The following is a 23176-nucleotide window of genomic DNA, read 5'->3' as shown; positions in this document are numbered from 1 at the left end:
GCATACACACCAACAACACACACACACACACACACACACACACACAAAATGAAATGTCACAAAAGGAATGACACACTGCAGAAAATGAGAATCAACTTTACAGACCAGACAGTGTCAACGCTTTCCTGTGAATGGGCGTGAAAAGACCAACTGGACCCAACTACTACAACCACCGCTCCTCCAGCGGAGCCCATTCCTGTTTTCATTCCCAAAAAACTCTATTCTTATTTGACAACATTTCACCTGCATACAGCTCTGGAAAAGGCCCCTCGGATTGGTAGGGGTTAGGGGGCAGGGTGGGGGGGTTCTGGGGGTAGGAGAGGGGGGGGACACGGACTATTTAGAGGGGCAGTGAAACAGGCGGGTTACAGCAGCTTGACGATAGGGGGCTGGAGGATGTTTAGGATCAAACCGTGAACTCTGCAAATGAGCTCTCAAAAACGTTTGGACGATTATTGAGAGAACTATTCATCGCTAACAGTTCCAGATCCATGTTGTTTCTGTTGCTCTTTTAGATCCGGTGTGTGTCTTAGAAGCAGGCCAGCCTGGGTCGACCCGGGTCAGCCTTGTAGTGGAAAAGCACCATTATTCGGTCAAGATGTGTTCGGGGTTGGGTCAGCCGCCCTGACCATAATAAGCATGTTGCCTGGCCACTTCAACACCATGTCAACAACCCCACAATGTGCTCTGGCCTGGGTACAGTCTAAACAGCCCTGGTGGTGTTCGGTTATCAGACTACTTGGATCTGGATCTGGATCTTGTTCTGATCACATCCACACAGCCCACACGTGTCTGGCTGCAGCACGTCTATCGGGGGGGGGGGGGGGGGGGGGGGATGCTGTGGTTATTATGACATGACGATATGAAACGTAGCAGCAACCATTCATTGCGATCAAACATGTTTGGGTTGTGTGTCTCCGTGTTTGTAAGCAGGGTCGGTTGGAGCGAGAGTGTGTGAGATAAAAAAAGTTTTTTTTTTTTAAAAAGAAGAAAAAGTGGTTATAATATCGTGAGCTTAGAATGATAAGGTTCTATCTCCGTTTAGGGTGGTTCAGAGATATTGAGCGTCAACGTTTTTACATTCCATTATGTTCTGTGAGATGGAACCTTTGTATTTTATGAATTACTAACTCAAAAAATTCTACATTTTAAAAAATAACACCACACAGGCATTAATAAACACCTAATGGATCAGATGATGTAAAAAAAAACTCAATTTAGACAAAAATGGAGATAGAACCTTATAATTCTAACGTCATGAGGAATTGTCCCTCGTACCCTAAAACGCAGGTTTATTCCATTCAGCATGTTTCATGTTGAATAAAAACATACAGCCTACGTGTGTTTATTAACTATTCAATCATAAGAAATAAAAATAAACATTCCCCCAAAACTCACCTAAGAGGAGACAGAAGAGATCCAGCCCTATTAACAGTTTCCTCTTGCTGTTGTCGATCCCGTTATTGTTGTTGAGCGCGGAGGTCCCTGTCCCGTTCCTGGTCTCTTGAGCCATCGCTGCTTTCTCATACATGTACTGTTGCATTGATCGGTCAACTCCCCAACTCTCTGCGTTCGGTTCCAGTCCCTCAAAACTGTTCTCAAACTTAACGTGTCCGTAAATATTACAGCCAGCGGGAGAATGAGAATGTCATTCAGTCACTTACTATGAGGATGAACTCACTCACTTCCCAACCCCGGGAGAGAGGGTCTTGTATAATAAAGTTGTCCGGACTGGGACGTCCCGTATGCGTGTCCCGTATGCGTATTTCGCTTAGGAAAATCTCCTAAGATGTTTTCAGCTGAAAGTTCGGCGCTTAAGATATCAGTGATCGTGATCGATCTTGTTCCGCTGTTCAACCTGCACCTCCCAGAAAAAAACCAAGTCAAAACGGTGCTGGAGAAAAAAAGAACTCCAACTCTCCCTCTCCAGGTCTCTGTGTCCGGGCTGGCAGGGGGGGGAACGAACAGCGCTCTGAGCAGAGAGAGAGAGAGCGACTCTTGTTATATGATCAATCCTTCCTCTCCTCCTCTCCTCCTCCCCCTTCTCTTGTCGGTTCCTTCAGCAGCCTCAAGGCTCAGCCCCCTCTCTTGCCTCTCTTTTAGCCTAGCGGAGGGTAATCACCTCCATCCCCTCCGTGGAAAACTTTCTCCGACTCGGAGCTTTGGGAGAGGACACGAGAAGGCCGCCCCTAGTGGCGACACCGGGGAACCACGGATTTGCTGCACACGCGCGCACACACACACGCACACACACACGCACACACACACACACACACACACGCACACACACGCACACACACACACACCATGATGCACGCATGGACAAAAAAGGAAGGTTCCATCGAAAATCCACCGTACGACTGACCGCATGTCTCACATGTTTTTATCTGTTTTATTAATGAGGTATGTATGTTTCACAGAAATGACATCCATTGCAGGCGTAATGCATATGGAATTCCACGCGTGCACTTGGATTGGTAAATGGTGAACAACCCGGCCGCACACACTGAACATGTGCCTCCCAACAGCTTTATTCTACCAATCAACATTTAGGCCAACGAGAGGCCTTCTCAGGTCTGGTTGATGACATCACTCCACCAGGGGAGGCTGGGTGGAGGCAGGAACCCAAGGCTGGGCTACTCGTTGTCATGCATGGAATGGAATGAGGAATGAAACTCCGGAATTTCTGCTCCGGAATCAACCTCCACTGCTCCACACTCCACTCCACTGAGTTCCAGAATGGAACACTGAGCATACTGGTCACTTTCCCCTGGTTGAGCTACCAGGAACCTCAACATGACAGCAAGAAGAATACTATTTGGGACTAATTGCTGCCAAACTGACAGGGGGATGGATGATCGTAGGGCAATGGATGATCGTAGGGGGATGGATGATGTTAGGGGTATGGATGATGTTAGGGGGATGGATGATCGTAGGGTGATGGATGATCTTATGGGGATGGATGATGGTGGAGTGATGGATGATCGTAGGGGGATGGATGTGGGGTGATGGATGATCTTTGGGGAGGATGATCGTAGGGGGATGGATGATCTTAGGGTGATGGATGATCGTAGGGGGATGGATGATGGTGGGGGGATGGATGATCTTAGGGGGATGGATGACCTTAGGATGATGGTGGGGTGATGGCTTGTCAAACCAGGGCTGTGTTCTGATTCTCCACCCTTCTCCTGAAGCATCCTCCTTGTGTGTTTATAAAGGAATGGAGCGATGTAAGGAAAATGGTGGACCGTCTCTCCAGCCATGCTTGCACCTATCCAGTACTTTTAGATGCAAGAGAGGAAGTGCACAAGTGAAGGGTAGAGAATTGGGACACACCCTGTTTTTGGGGGGGGGATCATCACAAAAAATAAGGATGATGATGATCATCGTTGCAATCGTCTCCCTGTCAAAGTTGTCAGCAGTTGGCCGGTGATCATCTACCGAGGGAGAGAAATCAGAAGGATGTTCATAACAGTCAGATTAGTTTCGGTTCCACGTGAATCGTTAAACTGAGTCAACTAATCGTTCTTTCTGAGAAAAAGGCTACGTTGGGTGTCAGGCTATGTTGGGTGTCACACTATGTTGGGTGTCAGGCTATGTTGGGTGTCAGGCTATGTTGGGTGTCACACTATGTTGGGTGTCAGGCTATGTTGGGTGTCACGCTATGTTGGGTGTCACACTATGTTGGGTGTCAGGCTATGTTGGGTGTCACACTATGTTGGGTGTCAGGCTATGTTGGGTGTCACACTATGTTGGGTGTCAGGCTATGTTGGGTGTCACACTATGTTGGGTGTGAGGCTATGTTGGGTGTCAGGCTACGTTGGGTGTCAGGCTACATTGGGTGTCACACTATGTTGGGTGTCAGGCTATGTTGGGTGTCAGGCTACGTTGGGTGTCAGGCTACATTGGGTGTCACACTATGTTGGGTGTCACACTATGTTGGGTGTCAGGCTATGTTGGGTGTCACACTATGTTGGGTGTCAGGCTATGTTGGGTGTCAGGCTATGTTGGGTGTCACATTATGTTGGGTGTCAGGCTATGTTGGGTGTCAGGCTATGTTGGGTGTCACGCTATGTTGGGTGTCAGGCTATGTTGGGTGTCACACTATGTTGGGTGTCAGGCTATGTTGGGTGTCACATTATGTTGGGTGTCAGGCTATGTTGGGTGTCACATTATGTTGGGTGTCAGGCTATGTTGGGTGTCACATTATGTTGGGTGTCACACTATGTTGGGTGTCACACTATGTTGGGTGTACTGGACCAGGACTAGACCAAGCTATACTGGACCGGGCTATACTAGACCAGGCTATACTGGATCGGGCTATACCTTGGCCACTGATGAAGACGCTCTATCTAACTCACCACACCTGAGCAGCCATTCCTCTCGCTACAGCAACATCGTATTGTTCCTAGTCTAGGTCATAGAAAGAGAAAGCACCTATAATGAGTGTTGTTCTAAAAAGAGCTGTCTTAATGAAATTGAGGATGTTTCACTATGATCGGGTGTGTAAGTTTCACTCTGTCGGAGGGAACTTCTGAGACGCTGGTCTGGAAAACTACCAGTGGGGTTGATAAACACTGGACTCTTTCCGCCATCTAGTGGCGGGAACACCAACGTACACCTGATTTATAGAGTGGAGATTAGGCCTGCAGGTAGCCCCTGTGCAGCGATGAAGTGAGCAGCAGGCCTCAAGCTAGCCCTGTGGAAACCATTATCAACAGCTCCCCCTAGTGCCCGGCCAGGCTTGCCTGAACCGCTAGCCTGAGTCCTACATACAGTATACATACCGTACCACTAGGGTACTACCTAGTAGTGTACCACCATGCAGTTACTTTATACAGTTGACCAACTAATATGCTGCAACACCGCTTCCTCCACTTCCTGATTCATGTCTCCTGGGTTATCACAAAGATGTTTCTCTACCGGGATTATGTCAATAACATAGTAACATAACATAACCTAGTCTCTTACCTCCCTCTCATTCATATCACCTCAATAAGCAGAGATGCACAGAGGAGCAATCATGTGGATATACAAAGACAAAAGAAACGTTCCTCAATTTGAAGATTTGTGATTTATTCCATGTTAATGATTTTATGTTGTACAACACAGGTTCATTTTCTATAACAGATATCCAGTGTTCTTTAGCTCCAGAATAGTCAGAGAGACGTCTTGGATCTACATAGTTGTGTCCCTCTGAGCTGACACCTTGTTGATTCAATCACATGGAGCAAACACCCAGACTGGTTCATACCAGTACAGAAACACATTCATAACCTGTGATCAGTACAGAAACACATTCATAACCTGTGATCAGTACAGAAGGAACATTTACATGTGGACTGACAGGGAGACATTGACCATGGGAACACTATCATAGCATGGAGATTTGATACGGGAAGCAATAATCAATATACATTTTCTAGAGCATAAACTATAAACAACATTTAAGTATCAGAAAAGGCTTCTGCCATGACAGATGTCCAACAGAATAGTTTGAATCGACACTAATATATGAACCAAGGCACCAGTCTAAACATACATTATTTCTGGAACAGAGCATGTTATATTGAATATGTGATGATGATATAATGATACAACTCTGAAGACTAAATCACAGAGAAAGATGTTTCTACAGAATAATAGGTTATTATAAAGCACCACTCTAACAGAGACCTCTACTCCAGCTGACACAGCTCAACACTGTCTCCAGTAATCCAAAAATTAGGCCCAATCCCAGGATAGAGGGGCTCAGTGAATGTGGTCTGGACTCTGTGGAGGAGGGTCATTGTGTCAGAGGAGACGCTGTAGAAGGACAGAGTACCTGCCCTGTGATCCAGGTACACTCCTACTCTGGAAGACTGAGGGCCTGATACTTCAGTCTCAACACTATTGTGATAGAAACTATAACCACTACTATGGCAGAATAACCTCCAGGACTTGTTATTGGATCCAAATGTACTGTCACCACCTGACCTGCTGATGTCTTTATATGAGACTGCTGCAGCACCATGATTACCACTCCTCTTAACCTCCCAGTAAGAGCGTCCAGACAGTCCCTCTCTACACAGCACCTGATACTGGTTAGTGAATCTCTCTGGATGACCAGGATATGACTGGGCTTGTCTCATACGTGTCACCTTTCTGTTCCCCTCAGACAGAGACAGTAGTGTGTGTGCTGTGTTTGGGTCCAGTGTGAGCTGACAGGAATCTGGAAGAGAGAAGAGCAGAAACCAAATCAGAGAAATAAGGGAAGTCAGATATCTAACCTGTCTTTGATGAGTCTCTCCCTCTCCTAGAGCTCTCTTGTTCTATCTCATGGTTTGTAGAGAGTATCAGTGGAGACTTATCTACTTCTGGAGAAAGAGACTCACATCGTAAGAACTGGGCTCTGGTCTTGGGCTCTGGTGGCAGGAATACATCCACAGCATCAACTACAGACACACAAACACATTAACAGAGAGAGAGAAAGAGAACATTCACATCATATCATAATACACATACAGTACATGCAGGGGAGAATGGAGGAGGTAGAAATCGGTGACAGGCTCATTGTAATGCATGGGACGGAATGAGGAATGGTATCAGAGATGATTAGGACTGTGTTCTAAAGTTGCCTATATAAAGGGACTAGACAGAGTTTTAGCCCACCTATAGTTGAGATCTTAGGCCACTCCCCCTTAAGGATGTCCTCTAGTTTCTCTCTCAGCTTAGACACAGCCTCAGTCACATCTCCAAAGTACTGAAGAGGATGGATGGTGATGCTGGGTAAGAGTGAAGATACACTGGGACCTGAGAGAGAGACATAACTCTGGAGAGAGAGAGAGAGAGAGAGAGAGAGAGAGAGAGAGAGAGAGAGAGAGAGGGGGAGAGAGAGAGAGAGAGGGGGAGAGAGAGGGGGGGAGGGAGGGAGAGAGAGATAGAGAGGGAGGGAGAGAAAGAGAGACAGGGAGAGAGAGAGAGAGAGAGAGAGAATAAATGAATAATTGAACAGTAAGGTCGTTTCAGTATTCCAGATGGAGGGTCAGTGTAGTTACCTGGAGGAAATGGATGTGGTCCTCTGTGTGTGAAAGCTGCCCCAGCTCAGCGTCTCTCCTCCTCAGCTCAGCGATCTTCTGCTCCAGTCGCTCCAGGAGTCCTTCAGCCTGACTCACTGCTGCCTTCTGCTGGGCTCTGATCAGCTGCTTAACCTCAGAGAGCCTTCTCTCAATGGAGCGGATCAGCTCAGTAAAGATCCTCTCACTGTCCTCCACTGCTGCCTGTGCAGAGCGCTGTTAGAACACACACACCATACACACACACACACACACACACACACACACACACACACACACACACACACACACACACACCACACACACACACACCACACACACCACACAGACCACACACACCACACACACACACACACACACACACACACACACACACACACACCACACAGACCACACACACCACACACACCACACACACACACACACACACACAGTGGGATTGCATAAATACAAGTTAAATTCAAAATACATTTTAAAAAAGTGGAGAATGGCTGACTGGAGGAGAGCAGTAATGGTGCGTCTCCTCTGGTCAATACTCACTGTGAGAGACTCCACAGCCTGTTGGATCTCCTTCAGTTCCTTCTCTCTCTCCTGGACTCTCTGCTGGACCTTCTGCTGACTCATCCCCAGCTGCCTCTGTGGACAAATAGTGATATAAATGCCAGATTATATTATATATACAGTATATATACAATATATATATACTGACATTCGGCATTGGTGCACATCACCAATAATATGCCTAAGAATTGCAGATTAAAAAACCTAACAATATTTTTACTTTTGTGATTAATACTCATTTAAATATATCATGGAATTTGTAACTCATATGGAATACATGTACTGTACATTAAGGCAATGTTTTACTTCATTTTTCTTTCTTCTTCAGAACATAGAGATTACAGTAAAATGATCTGATCATAAAATCCTGGTCAAATGATTATTTCAATCATTAACTCACTTTAGTGTCATGGACATGGACTTCCAGCTCCACGCCAGCCCAATAAAGGATGAATTTGTTTTTAAAAACATGTAAATAGTGGTGGATTTTCTATCTTAGTGTGTGTGTTCACAACTGTATATGAATATAACTTTTCTACAGCCATTAGGAGCTTCTAAAATCACAATCTCTCCTCTCTTTCATTTCTAACATGAAGTTTCTCTCCTTTCTGTCAATCATTCATTCATAGAAAGCTGCAGGTGGGAAGACACAGTCAGTTCTCCCTTTATCAAACGAGTAGCTCTGGTTCTTACCTGTTTCTCAGTCCTTTCTGCTGCAACTGAGACTGTATCATGGCCTTTGTGTTCATCCATGACACACAGCACACAGATACACTGCTGATCAGTGCGGCAGAACACCTCCAGCAGTTTGTCATGATGAGAGCAGATCTTCTCCTGCAGCTGTGTGGAGGCTTCGACCAGCTTGTGCTTCTTAAAGGCAGGAAACTCATAGTGAGGCTGGAGGTGAGTCTCACAGTATGAGGCAAGACAAACCAGACAGGACTTGAGAGCTTTCTGCTTTCTCCCAGTACAGAAATCACACGCCACATCTCCAGGTCCAGCATAACAGTGAGCAGGAGGAGCAGGAGGAGCAGCTTGGAGTCCTGTCTTCTTCAGTTTCTCAACTAATTCAGCCAGCAGAGTGTTTCTCCTCAGAATAGGCCTGGGAATGAAGCTTTCCTTGCACATGGGGCAGCTGTAGACCCCCTTCTGATCATCCCGATCCCAGCAGCCCTTAATACAGCCCATACAGTAGCTGTGTCCACAGGGAATAGTTACCGGATCCTTCAGTAGATCCAGACAGATCGGACAACTGAAGGAGTCCATGCTCTCTGCCATTGTGCTGCACACACTACCAGACGGAATAGCAGAATACAGTGATAAGTTTCGTTTCTCCGGAAGTGTTTGTGCTTTGTGGGCGTCAACATTTCCTGGTTCTGTGACTTCCTCAAAGATTGTGTTAATGTGAGATGGAGTTAAATTACCATCTGTAGCCACTAGATGGCGCAGTTATACAGCTGCCTCATAGCTTACTACAGAGTAGAGTAGGGAGCAGTTCGTCAGCGCAGCTCAGGGATGCCTCTCTGTCCTCTGTACTGCAGGCTGGGTCTGCAACCGAAGTTGGATTTCCGATTTGGGTAAAAAGTGGTTACGGTTCGGTTAAGGTCAGGGCTGAGATTAATGGTTTTCAGGCTCTGCGTGTCTCCGTAGTCGCTCCTAAATAAATGCAGTGGTCCAGCCCATACAGTAGTAGCTGTGTCCACAGGGAATAGTTACCGGATCCTTCAGTAGATCCAGACAGATCGGACAACTGAAGGAGTCCATGCCCTCTTTTTTGCTTCAAACACTGCCAGACGGAACAGCGTCAGGACAGAGTATCAGTGATAAGTTTCGTTTCTCTAGAAGTGTTTAGTGCTTTGAGGGCGGGGACACTTCCTGGTTCTGTTTCCCTGGAGCTGTAGAGAGAGTGGTGTTGGACAGAGACCAAGAACAGTGTTCATGTTCTAGTTGACGTATTGAAATACTTATTCAACTTCCCTCTGCAGCCACCAGGGTTCCCCTAATGATCCCCACTGGATACAACGATGTACTTCCTCAAATATTGTGTTACAGTTTTTCTCAATTGCTTTGGTGCATTTCTCTGATCAGAATTAACATTCTCATAACTGTTAGTTCAACCTCCACAACATTTAGTCATTTGTGCACATCATAGTAGCAGTTTCTCATTCCTTCCAACAAATTGCAAATGCTTTTGGACATGCATCAATTGCTGTCATACAATTCTCTGCTGTTTTATAACATTATCATTTACTTATGTCATGTCAGTCAAAATGAACTATACTTATGAATGCTGAATAGTCATTCCCTATCAAACTAATAGTCCTCATTTCATTGCTTGAGTCATTACATACAAACATGTTGAACAAGTTGTCAAAATCTGTCAAGCAAATTTTATACATTTCTTTATCATTTTTTCCTGAAAAAACTATTTATCTCGGGTGAACCTCAGCTTTCACTGATGAGGAGGAGTGTGTGAAGCATTAATTGTAACCAATGATAAGCCTCTTCTCCACAGTCACTCAGAGCTGAATCCCATGAACCCTCAATTGGCAAGCATATATGAACCGAGCAGGACATAGTGTGTACCATTTTGACAATACTGTGACACAGAAATAGAAGGTCAGCTTCGTGGAAGAGGGGCGAGGATGCGGGGAGGGGACAAAACAGGGGAAGAGGAAGAAGAGGCCAAGTACATAGGCAGATTCCTGGTGAAATTAGGGCTACAATTGTGGACCATGTTGTCAATCACGGCCTCACAATGGCTGAGGCAGGTCGAAGGGTGCAGCCAAATGTTGGGAGAACCACTGTAAATTCAATTATTCAAACATTTTGTCGGGAGAACATGTGTGTATATTGGACAGTAATTCAGCACTAAACAATCTGCACTGCACCACTGTCATTGTGTCATACATGAAGCTTACAGTGGGACAAGAACTTGTCACTTTTTACATTTTACATTTAGACTTACAGCTTTACTGCAGCAAAGATTTACTGTATTGTAGTGTAAAGTAGTGTTACAGTAAATATTTGCCATATTTACAGTATGGTACTGTACTGCAGCATTTTACAAGTGGGAAGCTCTGTTATTGTACACTACAGTAATATGGGTTACTGTAAAGCAGTATATCTCATGTTTACTGTACATTACTGTAATTTTACTCTGCACCACATAGACAAGACAAGGCAAGACAACCTCGCAGAGGTGGAAAAGGGCCCCTTTTTACTCCACAACAAGAGGAAGCCATTTGTGCAATGGTGATTGCAAACAATGCCATAAGGTAGAGAGAGATACAAAGCGCTGTTATAGAGGATGACAATATCTTTTGGAATATTGAATCCGTTTCAATCGCTACAATTGACAGAGTGCTCAGGAGAAATGAAATGCGCATGAAACAATTGTACAATGTGCCATTTGAACGGAACAGTGACAGAGTGAAGGAGATCCGTCACCAGTATGTACAGGTAAAACATTTATGTGTTCTATGCATACTCTAATGTCCAGTGCTGTAAACTGGTTACTTTGTGTAGTGCCATGCAGTGCACTTACCTGACAGTTCATACTGTACAATATGTTGTCCAAAATGCATTATGTTACGCAGGAAAAGTTTTTATAGTTTTTTTCTCTCTCTCTCTATTCTGGGATAAAGCATGTACTGGAGCTGGAGGCAAGGGAACCGCTGCCCACATTCATATACGTTGATGAGGCGGGTTTCAATCTGGCAAAAGGTAGAAGGCGTGGAAGAAATCACATTGGACAGAGAGCAACCATTGATGTCCCAGGCCAACGAGGAGGGAATTACAATGTGTGCAGCCATCTCAGAAAACGGCGTCCTCACCCATATACCCTGTCTTGGTCCATATAACACACAACATCTGCTGACTTTTTTAGACATTCTTTACAGGGACATAATCCCTGAGAATGAGAGGGGTCTAAATGGAGACCATCTGAACAAGTTTGTTGTATGTGATAATGTGCGTTTTCACCACTCAGATTGGTCAGACAGTGGTTTGCAGCGCATGAAAGGATGCTGGTGGAATATCTCCCTCCCTACTCCCCATTCCTGAATCCAATAGAGGTGTTTTTCTCTGCCTGGAGGTGGAAGGTATATGACCGGCATCCACATACCCAAATGGCCTTGCTAGCGGCCATGGATGCAGCATGTGATGACATCACAGCACAGCCCTGCAGAGGGTGGATTCGCCACTCAAGGAGATACTTTCCTCACTGCATTGCCAGGGATGATATTCGCTGTGATGTCGATGAAAATATGTGGCCAGACAGACAGGAACGTCTGGATGTGAATGAATGATTTACAGTACTGTCTATGTTGTATGTTCCAATTCAGTTCCAATATGTACTGCAATATTGTTTACAGTTGTGCACAGCACTACCCAAAGGGTGTTTCTTATGTTTGTTGTAAATAAGTTTGTATTTTTCTTTTGCACAATGCTGTGAACAAATTAGAATTGCATATGCAGTAAAAATGTGAAACATACGTATTCAGTGTCTTGTACTCATTTACCTCACTAAATACAGTAATGTATAACCCACTGTAGATTTCAAATGGCCGTGCAAATAGTGTATAGTAGTCTACTGTCTTGAGCATTTTCAGGTAGTGTCACCAAGATCTGACTTTTTTTGCATTGGAAAACACTAACAGAGTGAACTGTCATAATGAAAACATGACAAAGCCATTTGACTATCTTGTTCATAACCAATGGTGTCAGGACTTTTCATTTTGATGACACTGACACTTTCATTGACATGAATACTTGCTTTTGAGGAATGAACTATCCATTATGAGCAAGTGACACGCTTTTGCAGGTTATCAACTAGGTTTTGCAGTTTGTACTAATTGTTTTGAGAAATGCACTAGCTGTTGTGCAAATGTTAATAGTGATGTGAGAAATGCACCAAAGCGACTGAGAAAAACTGTAACGTGAGATGGAGTTAAATTACCATCTGTAGCCACTAGATGGCGCAGTTATACAGCTACCTCATAGCTTACTACAGAGTAGAGCAGGGAGCAGTTCGTCAGCGCAGCTCAGGGATGCCTCTCTGTCCTCTGTACTGCAGGCTGGGTCTGCAACCGAAGTTGGATTTCCGATTTGGGTAAAAAGTGGTTACGGTTCGGTTAAGGTCAGGGCTGAGATTAATGGTTTTCAGGCTCTGCGTGTCTCCGTAGTCGCTCCTAAATAAATGCAGTGGTCCAGCTTCCATTCACATCGTCAGGAAGAGACTCAGTTGCACTTTGTCCTACAATGGTGATGGACATATTATGCAACATCCATTCCACACATGGTCGCACTAACTAAACTAATGAAACTTTAGACATAAACCACACTGATCATAAAGATAGAAATCGTTTTTTATTTGGTCAGAGACGTTTTTGACAGTAGAAAAACAGTTGTTTGAATGTGTGAGGTTACAGTTACAGTTATAACCCCACGAGGAACTCTATTGATAGAACCTACATGGGTACTACCTAGTAGTGTACCACCATGCAGTTACTTTATACAGTTGACCAACTAATATGCTGCAACACCGCTTCCTCCACTTCCTGATTCATGTCTCCTGGGTTATCACAAAGATGTTTCTCTACCGGGATTATGTCAATAACATAGTTAGTAACCTAACATAACCTAGTCTCTTACCTCCCTCTCATTCATATCACCTCAATAAGCAGAGATGCACAGAGGAGCAATCATGTGGATATACAAAGACAAAAGAAACGTTCCTCAATTTGAAGATTTGTGATTTATTCCATGTTAATGATTTTATGTTGTACAACACAGGTTAATTTTCTATAATAGATATCCAGTGTTCTTTAGCTCCAGAATAGTCAGAGAGACATCTTGGATCTACATAGTTGTGTCCCTCTGAGCTGACACCTTGTTGATCCAATCACATGGAGCAAACACCCAGACTGGTTCATACCAGTACAGAAACACATTCATAACCTGTGATCAGTACAGAAACACATTCATAACCTGTGATCAGTCAGTACAGAAGGAACATTTACATGTGGACTGACAGGGAGACATTGACCATGGGAACACTATCATAGCATGGAGATTTGATACGGGAAGCAATAATCAATATACATTTTCTAGAGCATAAACTATAAACAACATTTAAGTATCAGAAAAGGCTTCTGCCATGACAGATGTCCAACAGATTAGTTTGAATCGACACTAATATATGAACCAAGGCACCAGTCTAAACATACATTATTTCTGGAACAGTGCATGTTATATTGAATATGTGATGATGATATAATGGTACAACTCTGAAGACTAAATCACAGAGAAAGATGTTTCTACAGAATAATAGGTTATTATAAAGCACCACTCTAACAGAGACCTCTACTCCAGCTGACACAGCTCAACACTGTCTCCATAGGCATTCCAATGGGGCCCAATCCCAGGATAGAGGGGCTCAGTGAATGTGGTCTGGACTCTGTGGAGGAGGGTCATTGTGTCAGAGGAGACGCTGTAGAAGGACAGAGTACCTGCCCTGTGATCCAGGTACACTCCTACTCTGGAAGACTGAGGGCCTGATACTTCAGTCTCAACACTATTGTGATAGAAACTATAACCACTACTATGGTAGAATAACCTCCAGGACTTGTTATTGCATCCAAATTTACTGTCACCACCTGACCTGCTGATGTCTTTATATGAGACTGCTGCAGCACCATAATTACCACTCCTCTCAACCTCCCAGTAAGAGCGTCCAGACAGTCCCTCTCTACACAGCACCTGCCACTGGTTAGTGAATCTCTCTGGATGACAAGGATATGACTGGGCATGACCCATAAATTTCACCTTTCTGTTCCCCTCAGACAGAGACAGTTGTTTGTGTGCTGTGTTTGGGTCCAGTGTGAACTGACAGGAATCTGGAAGAGAGAAGAGTAGAAACCAAATCAGAGAAATAAGGGAAGTCAGAGAAATAACCTGTCTTTGATGAGTCTCTCCCTCTCCTAGAGCTCTCTTGTTCTATCTCATGGTTTGTAGAGAGTATCAGTGGAGACTTATCTACTTCTGGAGAAATAGACTCACATCGTAAGAACTGGGCTCTGGTCTTGGGCTGTGGTGGCAGGAATACATCCACAGCATCAACTACAGACACACAAACATATTAACAGAGAGAGAGAAAGAGAACATTCACATCATATCATATTACACATACAGTACATGCAGGGGAGAATGGAGGAGGTAGAAATCGGTGACAGGCTCATTGTAATGCATGGGACGGAATGAGGAATGGTATCAGAGATGATTAGGACTGTGTTCTAAAGTTGCCTATATAAAGGGACTAGACAGAGTTTTAGCCCACCTATAGTTGAGATCTTAGGCCACTCCCCCTTAAGGATGTCCTCTAGTTTCTCTCTCAGCTTAGACACAGCCTCAGTCACATCTCCAAAGTACTGAAGAGGATGGACAGTGATGCTGGGTAAGTCTGAAGATACACTGGGACCTGAGAGAGAGACATAACTCTGGAGAGAGAGAGAGAGAGAGAGAGAGAGAGAGAGAGAGAGGGGGGGGGGGGGGGGAGAGAGAGAGAGAGAGAGAGAGAGAGAGAGAGAGAGAGAGAGAGAGAGAGAGAGAGAGAGAGAGAGAGAGAGAGAGAGAGAGAGAGAGAGAGAGAGAGAGAGAGAGAGAGAGAGAGGGGGGGGGGAGACTAACTGAATAATTGAACAGTAAGGTCGTTTCAGTATTCCAGATGGAAGGTCAGTGTAGTTACCTGGAGGAAATGGATGTGGTCCTCTGTGTGTGAAAGCTGCCCCAGCTCAGTGTCTCTCCTCCTCAGCTCAGCGATCTCCTGCTCCATTCGCTCCAGGAGTCCTTCAGCCTGACTCACTGCTGCCTCCTGCTGGGCTCTGATCAGCTGCTTAACCTCAGAGAGCCTTCTCTCAATGGAGCGGATCAGCTCAGTAAAGATCCTCTCACTGTCCTCCACTGCTGCCTGTGCAGAGCGCTGTTAGAACACACACACACACACACACACACACACACACACACACACACACACACCACACACACGCACACACACACACACACACACACACACACACACACACACACACACACACACACACACCACACAGACCACACAGACCACACACACACACACACACACACACACACACACACACACACACACACAGTGGGATTGCATAAATACAAGTTAAATTCCAAATACATTTTTAAAAAGTGGAGAATGGCGGACTGGAGGAGAGCAGTAATGGTGCGTCTCCTCTGGTCAATACTCACTGTGAGAGACTCCACAGCCTGTCGGATCTCCTGCAGTTCCTTCTCTCTCTCCTGGACTCTCTGCTGGACCTTCTGCTGACTCATCCCCAGCTGCCTCTGTGGACAAATAGTGATATAAATGCCAGATTATATTATATATACAGTATATATACACTGACATTCGGCATTGGTGCACATCACCAATAATATGCCTAAGAATTGCAGATTAAAAAACCTAACAATATTTTTACTTTTGTGATTAATACTCATTTAAATATATCATGGAATTTGTAACTCATATGGAATACATGTACTGTACATTAAGGCAATGTTTTACTTCGTTTTTTTTTCTTCTTCAGAACATAGAGATTACAGTAAAATGATCTGATCATAAAATGCTGGTCAAATGATTATTTCAATCATTAACTCACTTTAGTGTCATGGACATGGACATTCAGCTCCACGCCAGCCCAATAAAGGATGAATTTGTTTAAAAAACATGTAAATAGTGGTGGATTTTCTATCTTAGAGTGTGTGTTCACAACTGTATATGAATATAACTTTTCTACAGCCATTAGGAGCTTCTAAAATCACAATCCCTCCTCTCTTTCATTTCTTACATGAAGTTTCTCTCCTTTCTGTCAATCATTAATTCATAGAAAGCTGCAGGTGGGAAGACACAGTCAGTTCTACTTCTACCTTTATCAAACGAGTAGCTCTGGTTCTTACCTGTTTCTCAGTCCTTTCTGCTGCAGCTGAGACTGTATCATGGCCTTTGTGTTCATCCATGACACACAGCAAACAGATACACTGCTGATCAGTACGACAGAACACCTCCAGCAGTTTGTCATGACGGGAGCAGATCTTCTCCTGCAGCTGTGTGGAGGCTTCGACCAGCTTGTGCTTCTTAAAGGCAGAAGATTCATAGTGAGGCTGGAGGTGAGTCTCACAGTATGAGGCCAGACAAACCAGACAGGACTTGAGAGCTTTCTGCTTTCTCCCAGTGCAGACATCACACGCCACATCTCCAGGTCCAGCATCACAGTGAGCAGGAGGAGCATGAGGAGCAGCTTGGAGTCCTGTCTTCTTCAGTTTCTCCACTAATTCAGCCAACATGGTGTTTTTCCTCAGAACAGGCCTGGGAATAAAGCTTTCCTTGCACATGGGGCAACTGTAGACCCCCTTCTGGTCATCCTGATCCCAGCAGCCCTTAATACAGCCCATACAGTAACTGTGTCCACAGGGAATAGCCACCGGATTCTTCAGTAGATCCAGACAGATCGGACAACAGAAGGAGTCCATGCCCTCTGCCATTTTTGCTTCAAACACTGCCAGACAGAACAGCGTCAGGACAGAGTATCAGTGATAAGTTTCGTTTCTCTAGAAGTGTTTAGTGCTTTGAGGGCGGGGACACTTCCTGGTTCTGTTGCCCTGGAGCTGTAGTGTAGAGGGAGTGGTGTTGGACAGAGGCCAAGAACAGTGTTCATGTGATGTTACGCTCGACGCAGTAGTCACGACACAGCGTCGATCTTCCGACACAATGTGCGTCGATACAAATGTATCAGTAGATAGAGTAATAGATACAAATGTATCAGTAGATAGAGTAATAGATACAAATGTATCAGATAGAGTAATAGATACAAATGTATCAGATAGATAGAGTAATAGATACAAATGTATCAGAGTAATAGATACAAATGTATCAGAGTAATAGATACAAATGTATCAGTAGATAGAGTAATAGATACAAATGTATCAGATAGAGTAATAGATACAAATGTATCAGATAGAGTAATAGATACAAATGTATCAGATAGATAGAGTAATAGATACAAATGTATCAGTAGATAGAGTAATAGATACAAATGTATCAGTAGATAGAGTAATAGATACAAATGTATCAGATAGATAGAGTAATAGATACAAATGTATCAGTAGATAGAGTAATATATACAAATGTATCAGTAGATAGAGTAATAGATACAAATGTATCAGATAGATAGAGTAATAGATACAAATGTATCAGTAGATAGAGTAATAGATACAAATGTATCAGTAGATAGAGTAATAGATACAAATGTATCAGATAGATAGAGTAATAGATACAAATGTATCAGATAGATAGAGTAATAGATACAAATGTATCAGTAGATAGAGTAATAGATACAAATGTATCAGTAGATAGAGTAATAGATACAAATGTATCAGTAGATAGAGTAATAGATACAAATGTATCAGATAGATAGAGTAATAGATACAAATGTATCAGTAGATAGAGTAATATATACAAATGTATCAGTAGATAGAGTAATAGATACAAATGTATCAGATAGAGTAATAGATACAAATGTATCAGATAGATAGAGTAATAGATACAAATGTATCAGTAGATAGAGTAATATATACAAATGTATCAGTAGATAGAGTAATAGATACAAATGTATCAGTAGATAGAGTAATAGATACAAATGTATCAGTAGATAGAGTAATAGATACAAATGTATCAGATAGAGTAATAGATACAAATGTATCAGTAGATAGAGTAATAGATACAAATGTATCAGTAGATAGAGTAATAGATACAAATGTATCAGTAGATAGAGTAATAGATACAAATGTATCAGTAGATAGAGTAATAGATACAAATGTATCAGATAGATAGAGTAATAGATACAAATGTATCAGTAGATAGAGTAATAGATACAAATGTATCAGTAGATAGAGTAATAGATACAAATGTATCAGATAGAGTAATAGATACAAATGTATCAGATAGATAGAGTAATAGATACAAATGTATCAGTAGATAGAGTAATATATACAAATGTATCAGTAGATAGAGTAATAGATACAAATGTATCAGTAGATAGAGTAATAGATACAAATGTATCAGTAGATAGAGTAATAGATACAAATGTATCAGATAGAGTAATAGATACAAATGTATCAGATAGATAGAGTAATAGATACAAATGTATCAGTAGATAGAGTAATAGATACAAATGTATCAGTAGATAGAGTAATAGATACAAATGTATCAGTAGATAGAGTAATAGATACAAATGTATCAGATAGAGTAATAGATACAAATGTATCAGATAGATAGAGTAATAGATACAAATGTATCAGTAGATAGAGTAATAGATACAAATGTATCAGTAGATAGAGTAATAGATACAAATGTATCAGTAGATAGAGTAATAGATACAAATGTATCAGATAGATAGAGTAATAGATACAAATGTATCAGTAGATAGAGTAATATATACAAATGTATCAGTAGATAGAGTAATAGATACAAATGTATCAGATATATAGAGTAATAGATACAAATGTATCAGTAGATAGAGTAATAGATACAAATGTATCAGTAGATAGAGTAATAGATACAAATGTATCAGTAGATAGAGTAATAGATACAAATGTATCAGTAGATAGAGTAATAGATACAAATGTATCAGTAGATAGAGTAATAGATACAAATGTATCAGTAGATAGAGTAATAGATACAAATGTATCAGTAGATAGAGTAATAGATACAAATATATCAGTAGATAGAGTAATAGATACAAATGTATCAGATAGAGTAATAGATACAAATGTATCAGATAGAGTAATAGATACAAATGTATCAGTAGATAGAGTAATATATACAAATGTATCAGTAGATAGAGTAATAGATACAAATGTATCAGATAGATAGAGTAATAGATACAAATGTATCAGTAGATAGAGTAATAGATACAAATGTATCAGTAGATAGAGTAATAGATACAAATGTATCAGATAGAGTAATATATACAAATGTATCAGTAGATAGAGTAATAGATACAAATGTATCAGTAGATAGAGTAATAGATACAAATGTATCGATGCTTGTGTCAAGTTGGCAAAAACCACGTGATTACTCGAACGAAGCTTCGTACGTCACACGAGCACCTCTGACCGGTGTGTCAATCATTCCGCAGACGAGGCAGTGGTCCAAGTTTCGTTCTCCATAAAATGACGTGGAACTCACTCATATTCACTCATATTCGAGGGTTGTAGTCAGAGTGGAGACATACGGACGCTAGACAGAATACATTTATTGACAGAGACAGAGATAGAGATAGAAATAGGCAGGAGATTGGTAGATATTGATAGATAGACATAGAACATAGAGAGATAGTCATAGATTCATAATTGCAACACATAGGCTAGCCAGATAGATATACATAAAAAAAACGTTGCCTGTTCATGTACACAAGCAATACATATTTGATTGTTCACATAAGCACAAGTCTGTCCAGTTCCCACAATATAGCCTTGTTTTGCACTCTTTCCCTGTTCCACGAGCACGTCCCAACACTGTTGGCCCTGTTATGACATGTTGACCATTTATATCTGCTCCAATTACATGTCAAGGGGATAGTGGAGTGAATAGTGAATTGGACTGGTGATCGGAAGGTTGTGAGTTCAAATCCTGCCTGAAACAACACCACACTAGTGTGCCCTTGAGTACTACAATTACTCCAAGGGGAATGTCACTGTAAATAGCTTTTGGATTAAAAGCGTTTGCTAAATGGCAAATTCTATTCTATTCATTTCAGAAATGGACACAACAGTTGCATTTATTTATTTATTCATATGTATTTATTATAGTCTACTAGACACACCAACATTTAAGACCACATATATGGCCACAGACACATCGACACAGTTTGTCACAGCACCTTTATTGAACAAGACATCACAGATGACGGTGGGCTTATTGTATTTTGCCTCAAATTCCTGACTTGTGAATCAGTCGATAGAGCCGCCATACCACGACCTGACCAGCAAATGGCATTATGGAGCTGCTGTACCACGACCTGACCAGCCGATGTCATTGTGGAGCTGCTGTATCGACTGCATCGATAGATCGACACTTTTTCAGACACAATTGTGTCGAACTGTCAATTGCGTCGAAAGCTTTGTTTCCCCCATCACTAATATCCTCTGTCATTTTGGGTACAATTAAGTATGTCACTAGCTAACTTCACATTATTACTGGGCTGTCCGGTTATAATAATGTTGTGTGATGGCCTAGGGAAGCTCACCCTAATTAGTAATTGGCTGCACCTGTCGCCTTGCCTGCGAACTCTGCAGGACATTTAACAGAGCCGGGAGACAGGCAAGGTACGTCAAAGTTGACCTTCCTTGAAATAATGCCCAAATGACACGTAAGCCAGTGCATCTACGGCCCTGTCCACACCTATACGTTTTTTTGATAAACGTTTTTCGTATGTAAAAATATTACCGTCCACACCAGCATGTTTATAAACAATGTCTGTATCCACATGCATACGCATGAACGCAATATAAACGCTGTCATTGAGCATTCCACACCAGTAGTCGGCGATATATTACATTACGGGAGGGGAAAGTACCCGGATGCGTTGCTCTGATGAATTGTCTCCTGCACCACGTGGTCAATTACAGAACACTGCTGCCGGTGTCTCAGGAAAGCACTCTGCCCAGGTAAGACGGGAAGAACTTAGGAATTGTCTGTGAAATAGCCACAGTAGGCTAAAAACGTCAGCGCAATTAAAGGGGCATTATTAGTCATGACCCCCGCCAAGTCATTAGGTTGTTCTTCGAAGCCGGACAACGAGAGAGGTGTTATTGCCCACGTTCATACTTCCAACATGGCCAACTGGTTTCCACATTAGCTCGAATTCTGCTTTTCAGTGCTATAGGACTTGTGTTTTCATGGGTGACAGGCAGTTTCTAATCAACATGTTGTGGTGTGGTGGCCTAGGGTGGTCCAGTGGTCTAGCACTATGGCCTACAGTGAAATACATGATATGCATAATATACATTATATGTACAACGTTGGCATGGGTTCATATCTGGCCCATGCCCTGCTGACATAGGCTACCCTCTCCTCCTCTCCTCCTCACTTCCTGTCGTACTCACTGTCTCTGTACAATACTGAACAGAAAAAAAAGAAAAATATGAGAGTGGGGACTGCATCACTCCAAAAAAATAACCTTTGTAAAGATATATACACCTCGTTCCAAATTATTATGCAAATTATATTTTTCTCAGATTTTCCTAAATAGTCGATGCAAATGACAATCAGTATAATTTTCAAGTCATCAACCGTTAGAGTATAATTCAAATTTTATTGACAAACCTCCCAATGATAACAGTATTTTTTTTTATAATAAAAAAACTCAAAATGCACTGTTCCAAATTATTATGCACAACAGAGTTTCAAAACATTTTATAGGTTGTAAAGAACTAAAAATGGTAATTTGATGAATTTAGGGTTAGTAGGTCATATTTACTGAAATCAAAAGCTATTTCAAACAAAAACATCTTAACAGGTCAAGTTACATGTTAACATAGGACCCCTTCTTTGATATCACCTTCACAATTCTTGCATCCATTGAACTTGTGAGTTTTTGGACAGTTTCTGCTTTAATTTCTTTGCAGGATGCCAGAATAGCCTCCCAGAGCTGCTGTTTTGATGTGAACTGCCTCCCACCCTCATATATATTTTGCTTGAGGATGCTCCAAAGGTTCTCAATAGGGTTGAGGTCAGGGGAAGATGGGGGCTACACCATGAGTTTCTCTCCTTTTATGCCTATAGCAGCCAATGACACAGAGGTATTCTTTGCAGCATGACATGGTGCATTGTCATGCATGAAGATGATTTTGCTACGGAAGGCACGGTTCTTCTTTTTGTACCACGGAAGAAAGTGGTCAGTCAGAAACTCTACATACTTTGCCGAGGTCATTTTCACACCTTCAGGGACCTTAAAAGGGCCTACCAGCTCTCCCCATGATTCCGGCCCAAAACATGACTCCGCCACCTCCTTGCTGACGTCGCAGCCTTGTTGGGACATGGTGGCCATCTACCAACCATCCACTACTCCATCCATCTGGACCATCCAGGGTTGCACGGCACTCATCAGTAAACAAGACTGTTTGGAAATTAGTCTTCATGTATTTCTGAGCCCACTGTCATGCTGCAAAGAATACCTCTGTGTCATTGGCTGCTATAGGCATAAAAGGAGAGAAACTCATGGTGTGGCCCCCATCTTCCCCTGACCTCAACCCTATTGAGAACCTTTGGAGCATCCTCAAGCAAAATATATATGAGGGTGGGAGGCAGTTCACATCAAAACAGGAGGACAGTGAGACATTACTGGAGGACAGTGAGAGGATCTTTACTGAGCTGATCCGCTCCATTGAGAGAAGGCTCTGTGAGGTTAAGCAGCTGATCAGAGCCCAGCAGGAGGCAGCAGTGAGTCAGGCTGAAGGACTCCTGGAGCGAC

General features: G+C 42.6%; 1 protein-coding gene across 1 annotated transcript; it reads right to left on the bottom strand.

The window, feature by feature from the left end:
* Window positions 1–5678: 5678 nt before the first annotated feature.
* On the bottom strand, window positions 5679–17186 carry LOC308163203 (uncharacterized protein; the record flags this gene model as incomplete). Its single annotated transcript, XM_080550720.1, has 12 exons — window positions 5679–6211; window positions 6375–6434; window positions 6652–6811; window positions 7038–7271; window positions 7596–7691; window positions 8310–8907; window positions 13987–14515; window positions 14679–14738; window positions 14956–15115; window positions 15364–15597; window positions 15894–15989; window positions 16602–17186. The coding sequence occupies 12 exons, from the start codon at window positions 17184–17186 to the stop codon at window positions 5679–5681; spliced, it is 3345 nt and encodes a 1114-aa protein (XP_080406846.1).
* Window positions 17187–23176: the final 5990 nt, after the last annotated feature.

Source organism: Nansenia antarctica (assembly GCF_963989245.1).
Source record: "Nansenia antarctica genome assembly, contig: SUPER_7_unloc_2, whole genome shotgun sequence".
Taxonomy (NCBI): Eukaryota; Metazoa; Chordata; class Actinopteri; order Argentiniformes; family Microstomatidae; genus Nansenia; species Nansenia antarctica.
Note: the sequence above shows the minus strand (reverse complement) of the source record. Positions and strands in the feature narration are given on the sequence as shown.